This window comes from Trichechus manatus, unplaced genomic scaffold (genome assembly GCF_000243295.1).
Source record: "Trichechus manatus latirostris isolate Lorelei unplaced genomic scaffold, TriManLat1.0 scaffold00219, whole genome shotgun sequence".
Taxonomy (NCBI): Eukaryota; Metazoa; Chordata; class Mammalia; order Sirenia; family Trichechidae; genus Trichechus; species Trichechus manatus.
This window is the reverse complement of record NW_004444155.1, coordinates 1,099,073-1,107,218: the sequence shown is the minus strand read 5'-3', so window position 1 is coordinate 1,107,218 and position 8,146 is coordinate 1,099,073. Positions and strand designations below refer to the sequence as shown.

General features: G+C 38.5%; 1 protein-coding gene across 3 annotated transcripts in view; it reads right to left on the bottom strand.

Moving 5' to 3' along the window:
• The window catches only part of ZC3H6 (zinc finger CCCH-type containing 6), a 98,317-nt gene that overhangs the window by 6,416 nt on the left and 83,755 nt on the right, over positions 1-8,146 (bottom strand). For 2 of the 3 annotated variants that reach the window (XM_023742810.1, XM_023742809.1), the window contains exons 8-11: positions 7,865-7,974; positions 4,560-4,813; positions 2,099-2,601; positions 1,334-1,564 (exon numbers count right to left, since the gene is read on the bottom strand). In XM_023742810.1, coding sequence (XP_023598578.1) covers positions 1,334-1,564; positions 2,099-2,601; positions 4,560-4,813; positions 7,865-7,974 — 1,098 coding nt within the window. The remainder of the gene's footprint in view (positions 1-1,333; positions 1,565-2,098; positions 2,602-4,559; positions 4,814-7,864; positions 7,975-8,146) is intronic. The other variant, XM_023742811.1, reaches the window with a different exon arrangement.

The following is an 8,146-nucleotide window of genomic DNA, read 5'->3' as shown; positions in this document are numbered from 1 at the left end:
CTAGAATACTTTGTATCAGTAGACTAGTCTAGATATTCTAGTTTTTACCTAATTTCACTGCTCACAAATGTTTCTACTACCTGGATCTTTGGTGTTACGTGCTGAGTTTGACCAGAGCAGTGCTTATAAACCAAGCACTGGTATTTAGGGTGGGGGTGTGGTTTAAAATAGCATATGCTGTATCACAATGCCAAAAAGTTTGACTCAGATCTCACTGTCTAGATAAACCACCTCTAGACAACTAGATCTTCTCTTCTCTTTGACCTCCAGGACCTGCTGCAGTTATTTCCAATATTTCTGCATAGTAATTTTACTCCTCATAGTATTAGTTGCTTCTACTTTTATTTTCTTTTCATTTTCATATCAATCTATTTTGTAAACAGTCTTAAATCCTTTTTGGAATGAGAGTGAATATATTAATAGAAGGAAAGTTGAACAGTAAAGATAGGTCAGTGGAAAACAGATACTAGATAGGAAATGATAGTTAATAGCTTTTCATCAAAAGAGAAATAAAATTCATAAAAGCATTAAAATTTATAAAAATAAACACAAACACAAAAAATAGCTGTACAAGATTATTTCTGTATATAGAGCAAACCCTCATAGAATATGAATTATATAATTTAAAAAACCACCAAATCCACTGCCATTGAGTCGATTCTGACTCATAGCGACCCTAAAGGACAGAGCAGAACTGCCGCATAGGGTTTCCAGGGAGTGCCTGGTAGATTCCAACTGCTGACCTTTTGGTTAGCAGCTGTACCTCTTAACTACTACATCATAATATTATAAAATTTTATATCATCTAGAAAAGTTTTAGTTTTGTTTATGAAAACAAAAGACTCTGTAAGAGTTTACAGAAAAAATTGCCATAAAATGTTTCTTTAATTAAGTTTTATCACTTAAAGGAGTAAATTTAAATTGTAGAGGAAATTCACTTATCAGGAAGAACTCATTCTCTCGTGATATTAGATAAAAGAAGAGTTAATGTTACCTTCTTTTAACGTATAACAAATAATGTTTATATAATAGTTTCTAGCTACCTAGTGTTATCTAGTTTTACCCAGTTGTTCATAAGTTTCATGTTTAAGAGTGGCCAAACATACTAATTTTGAAATTCAGAAAAAGAACTGGATGCTTAAAACTTTCTCATGCTTAACTGAATTAACTAATCAATTATGAATTAATACATCAATATCAAAAATACTAAGGTAAACTCACTCTCTCTACATTATCTTTTTATATTAAAAATAACATTCAACTAATACATAAGTTTAAGCATACAGCCTACGCCCATAAAATAGGTAAGATGCTATTATAACACCTGACACACCTTCTTCCTTGCTTGGTGCCCTGTGAGGCTCAGTGCTGTTTGGTTCTTCATCTTCTTGGTATTTCTGAGTAAGTCTCAGAAAAAGTGCCCTCTGTACTGCAGGGAGGAGACCTGGTGCAGTCAGAGGGCTGTGGGCCGTCAAACTGCTGCCGTCACACCCACTCCTGTGGTTATGTGAGTCCTGAACAATGGGAGGCTGATGCTGGGCAAATTCACCATGCCATATTTCATCTATATTTGTAACACAGAAAGAGACAGACACTGATTTAGCACTAAAACCAAACCAAAGTCGTTGCCATCAAGTCGGTTCCAACTCACAGCAACCCTGTAGGACGGAGTAGAACTGACCCATAGGGTTTCCAAGGAGGGGCTGGTGGATTTGAACTGCTGACCTTTTGGTTAGCAGCTGTTACCACTTACACACTGTGCCACCAGGGCTCTGATTTAGCACTAGAGAGTACTAAATGGAGTAATAATAATAATAATACTAAATAGGGAATACTAAATTCCACTACCAATTCCACTTGACGGTACTGTTGTGAGTTATAAGAAACTGAAGCTCTAATAATCACATTTTATTATCAAATTAAGTTGTATTATTTCAAAAGTTTGGTTAAATTGAAAATATATTTGAAGGTTTTAACTTTATAACATCTTACCTAGTTTTATTTAAAACATACATTCCTACCATTTTTTTCCTTTAACGAAAGGTAGAGCTTTACTTTGTTTTAATTAGAAATGAGCTGTTTTAAAGTGTCAACTTACCACCAGAGCTACTGGGAAGCTGGAGACTGTGGACAGCATGATGATAGTAATGCCCATAACACTCAGCCGGCTTCTGTAGGGACTCGCAACTGGTGTCGCGCTGCACTTCACCAGGACTTTGCTGGTGTAATGAACCTGGAGAAGAGTGGTTTTCTAGAGATACATTCATCGTGTGTCCTTCAAAGTCCGAGGAGTGGTGAGAACCACTCATACTAGGTGGTATCAAAGGTGGACCTGGTTGGACGAGTACTCCAGCTTGACTGTGAGTGCCTACAACTCCAAGCGGGCCAGGCGGCAAAGGTGGGCTCTGTGGCATAGGTAGACCAGGAGTTCCTGCACACGGGTGATGTCCAGGGGAGCCCGGGTGCATCACAGGACTGTTGTGTTCCTGAGACACATTAGGTCCAGGACTTGACCCAGAACTATAGATGTGTTGAGGGTGTGGGCTGCTTCCCTGAAATTGTGGTCCTGGTGGTGAGGCACTGTTATAACATGCTGGTGTTCTATAGACAAAAAAGAATAATGTCTCTTAGTTCAAAGAAAAGAGATTTAAGAAGAATGTTACACTTCTAAATAGATATTGGTAAAGTGTTTCTTCTATATCAGAAGAGACTACTATGTTTTTAAGAAGCAATTTACTCCATGTCACCCACAGATGGAAACACTGCACATGTGCCTTGCCCTCATTTCAGTCCACAGTTTTCATAATTGCTGCTTACTATTAGCTGTTCTAAAACATACTTATTATAGAAATTGTGAAAGATATAGAAAAGTATAATGATAAATAAGAATCACCTCTAATGCCACCACCCAGACCCCAGAAAGCATGGCCCCTGGATTCTCTATCAGCCCAGAACTAAAACAATTTCCGAGGCCAACTCTTCAGACAGGGATTGGACTGGACTGTGGGACATAAAGTGATACTTGTGAGGAGTGTGCCTCTTGGCTCAAGAAGATACAAGAGACTAAATGGGCAGCTTCTGTCCGGAGGTGAGACAGGAAGACAGAGAGAGTTAGGAGCTGGTTGAATGGACATGGGGAATCGGGGGTGGAAAGGAGGAGTGTGCTGTCACAGTATGGGGAAAGCAATTAGAGTCATATAACAATGTATGCATAAATTGTTGTATGGGAGAAAAAAAAGGCATATAATTCCACCACCCAGAGATACATTTTTTTCTTGGTTCTCTTGTAGTCCTGTTTCTAGACATATACAGACTTTTAAACAATACAGTTAGAATCATACTGTATAAACCTACAAGCTCGACTGCTAACCAAAACGTCGGAGGCTCGATTCTACCCAGAAGCACTTCAGAAGAAAGGCCTGGAGATCTACTTTCAAAAAATCAGCCATTGAAAAACCTATGAAGCACAGTTCTACTCTGACACATATGGGGATGCCATGAACAGAAATCGACTGAATGGCAACTGGTTTATATAAACATACAACTTTTTTTTTTTTTTTACAATTTCAAATTGGTTATCGCTGGCACACAAAAATGCTTTTAGTTTTTGAATGCTGCTCTTCTTTCTGGCATGTTGCTAACTCAATTATTATTTCTAATAGTTCTGTCAGTTGGTTCTTTTCGATTTACTGAGGGAAACTGATGAAATAATGAGTCCGCCTCTCCATTTCTAATTTTCATACCTTTTATATCTTTCTCTCATTGCATTGAGTAGGATCTAATATACAATATTAGCAAAATAGTGGACATACTTGTCTTCTTCCTGACTTTAACAGAAATACTTTTAATGGTTTACATTAATTGTGATATTTGCTGTAGACTTCTTGTTTCTCACTTGCTGAGACCCACCACTTCCCTGAGTGTTCAGGGTTAAAAGTCAACAATGGGACTTTAGGCCCAACTGCACAGACCCTGGGAATGGTGTTGTTATAAAATGCTAATCTGGATCCTGGAAAACTTACACCGAAGTTTTGCTCCAATAAGGAAATACTTCTCTAAAAAAATGAGATATGCTGGAGACATATTTACCCACTATCAGAAGAAATGGAGCCCTGGTGGCGCAGTGGTTAAGAGCTACGGCTGCTAACCAAAAGGTCGGCAGTTCAAATCCACCAGCTGCTCCTTGGAAACCCTATGAGGCAGTTCTACTCTGTCCTATAGGGTCACTATCAGTCAGAACCAACTTGATGGCAATGGGGTAGTTAGAAGAAATTAATAAACTACAATGCAGTCTCATAACCAGGTGGCAGGAATGACAATTTCAAGCACCTGGGAATGCCCTTCCGGATTACTGAAGCTATGTGAGGGTTCCAGAGAGAAGAGCACTGACGGCAGGCAGCAGAGGGTGGGAACAAAGAGAAAGGGGGGAGCAGCGATCTGTGTGCCTGCCGCGATCTGCTGTCTCTACCTGAGTTTGACCACACGGTTGTGGAATGCAAGTCATTTTTTAAATGAGAATTTTTAGAAAAAAAGCTGCTGCCATTTTTTTTTTAACTTACTTCTTCCCAATCTTGTGTGCCAAATCCACAGTAGGTTTTACAACTATTTCAAAAAGAGATGGAATTTTCTTGAAATCATCAGAAAGATCTGTCAGAAAATCATCTTCAGGTTCAGAAAAAGAAAAATGCTCTGGTGGGGTTGGCAGAAGCCCAACTCCTGGAGGTGGTTTGGGAAGAGGAGTTATGCCACGTTTTCTAAGTTCTTCTAATTCTCTTTCATCTTCATTTGTGGGTTCTTCATCAGTATTCAACACCTAAAAATAGTTGGCAAAGATTACTATTTCAACTAATGGACCACGACTATCACAGCCTCCACCAGACTGAGTCCAGCACAACCAGAAGGTGCCCAGCTACCACCACTGACTGCTCTGACAGGGATCACAATAGAGGGTCCCAGGCAGAGCTGGAGAAAAATGTAGAACAAAATTCTAACTCACATAAAAAGACCACACTTACTGGTCTGACAGAGACTGGAGAAACCCTGAGGGTATGGCCCGTGGACACACTTTCAACTCAGTACTGAAGTAACTCCTGAGGTTCAACCTTCAGCCAAAGATTAGACAGACACATAAAGCAAAATGAGACTAAATGGGCACATCAGCCCAGCGGCAAGGATGAGAAGGCAGGAGGGGACAGGAAGGCTGGTAATGGGGAACCCGAGGTCAAGAAGGGGAGAGTGTTGACACGTTGTGGGGTTGGCGACCAACGTCACAAAGCAATATGTGTATTGTTTAATGAGAAACTAATGTGCTCTGTAAACCTTCATCTAAAGCACAATAAAAAAAATGGAAAAAGAAATATTAATTCACACACCAAGAAGGAGCATTGGACAAGGGGTCAGTAAAATTGGATTTTTGTAGTTGGGGGAAAGTTGTGACCTCAGGGTACCATACCATAGTTGCCTAATTTTAAAAGTGATGAGGCAGAAACAAGTAACCCCTAACGTGGAGGCTGTCAAAGTTGTTTGCACATTTGAATCACTTGGGGGAACTTTTTAAAACTCCCCATGCCCAGGCTGTACCCATACCAATTAGGCCAGAATCTCTGAGGGTGGGACCTGGGCCTCAGTATTTTTAAAGCTCCCCAGGTGATCCAGTGTGTGGCCAAGTTTGAAAACCATGGCTCTAAGGTCTCATCTAGCTCTAGTACTGAATTATTCTATCCCTGATATTTAAAATCAGCAAAATTAGGAAGAAGGGTGGAATGAGTATCTGGCAGGCAACTAGCAGTGTCTGTCACCTGAGATCTCAGAATTTTCTATCCACGCTTCTGTTTACCTGAAGGGATTGAAGGATACTCTCCACCAAAATGAGGAAGTAAAGAAAGAGGCAGACATGGGATCCAGGAAATGGGGAATCCACTAGGAAGTAGGTGAAGGGACTCTCCAAAGTGATATTGCTGAATAGGAATTAGAAAGCAACCAGTGTAGGGTGGAGCAGGAGGATAGGGGGCAGCTCCAGGAATGATGTCATGGGGGAAGAAAGGAATTGACAGCATATCCACTTGTTTAACTGGTTGGAAGGGAGCTGTCAGATTCAGCCAGAGTTTGGAAATAAACTCATAGTTGGTGTGGAGAAAACTAAGCATATAGGGAAAAAAGACAATTCCAGATAATACAAATTCGTACAAGGAAGAACATAAAATCACGGCTCAACTGTGAAGAATATTTGCATATTTACTTCATAAGTTCTGAATATAATTCTGGCCAAAAATTTTATTAAAACCTTTTTGGGAAGATGAGTGGGAAGGTAAAATATGTTTATTTACAAGGGTAATCCATATAGAAAGTATAGATTTATGAACTAAATCTATACTTTCTATTAAAAAAAAAAAAACAAACCCACTGCCATCGAGTCGATTCCGATTCATAGTGGCCCTACAGGACAGAGTAGAACTGCCCCATAGGGTTTCCAAGGAGCGGTGGTGGATTTGAACTGGCAAGCTTTTGGTTAGTAGAAGTATCTCTTAACCACTGTGCCACCAGGGCTCCATACTTTCTATAGGAATATTTAAATTGATGATATTTAAAGAGGAAAACACAATGGCCTAAGTATTCCTCAGAAATATCAAAATAAATAACTGAAAATAAAACAGATAAAAGTGGTTACCGTTAAGGATCAGAAATCAAGAGCAGGGTGAGGATCTGTTTTTTTTCATTTCAAACTATGTACACCATTAAGTTTGTTTAAAAAAAAAAAAAAGACAAAAGATGGAGGGGAGGTGGGCAGGGCCTATCATGCAGAGCTATGGAGACATGGGTTTCTGGTTTGGGGGCCTAGAAGCCTGGTGGCACCATTCCCTGCGATGGTGGCACTTGTCACGGGAAGGAGAAGAGATTCAGTAAGTGGTTCACCCTGCTTTCTCTGCCCCCTCCCCTGGGATTAGTAGCAGGTAGTTGTGAATTTAAAAAATATTCTGAATAGAATATTATTCATCTATAAAAAGAAATGAAATTCTGATACATGCCACAACATAGATGAATCCTGAAAACATTATGCTGACTTAAATAAGCCAGACACAAGAGGAGAAATACTGTGGGGTTTTGTTTATATGAAATATCTAGAATAGGCAAGTGCATTGAGATAGAAAGTAGACAGTGGTTACCCAGGGGATGGGGAGCGGAGGAATGGTGAATTGCTTCTTAATCGGTACGGAGTTTCCGTGTGGAGTGATGGAAAAATTTTAGAAATAAAGACTGGTGATGGTTGCACAACACTGTGAATACAATTAATACCACTGAATCTGCACATGTAAAAATTATTAAAATGCAAGTTTTTTGTTATATATATTTTACCACAATAAAAATGTTTTAAAATTATCAAATATACAACTTATGTCATGATGACTTATAAATACTTAAATAAAATAAAATAGGTGGGAAAAAAAATATTGTTTCAAAACAACCTCTCTTCCTCACATTTAAAACTGTGAAGACTTCAGTAAAGTGAAGACTTCCAGTAAACTAGAAAAATATTAATACCCAAGTTGAAATCAATCAGCTAATTCCTCACTTTTGACAAAGAGAATGAGGTTCAAAGTGGTAAGGATACTGCCCAAAGTAAATTAGCTTATTAAATGGCAGAACAAAGATAAGAACAAAAGACTGCTAATTCCCTAGTCCAATAATTCTGCTTTTCCAGCACACTATATTAACAGAATAAAACATACAATAAATCCTCAATTTCTCAGTAGGGTTTTGTAAAATATGATACGTCCTATCATGCACTAATGTCTCAAAGTAAGCTATTCAACTCAAATGAATCTGCGGTGAGAGCTAATAACCAAGTTACAAAAATATTACTCACTTTGTCCAAAAGTTTCTTTGTTTCTTTAGTCAGATCATCATGAGAAAATTTACAGTTGTCTCCTTGGTAACATTTTGCTCCAGAATGATAGAACTTGCATGGAAATTCATGTAAATAAAAATATTAAGGAACAGCCCAAAAATAACTGTGCTGAATCAGTAAGACTATATTAGTATTGAATTTTCTATAATCACATTAGATAAAATTATTTTTTAATTTTATTAAGAATATATATTTTATGATACCAAAACCAGGCAAAGACATCACAAAAAAAGAAAATTA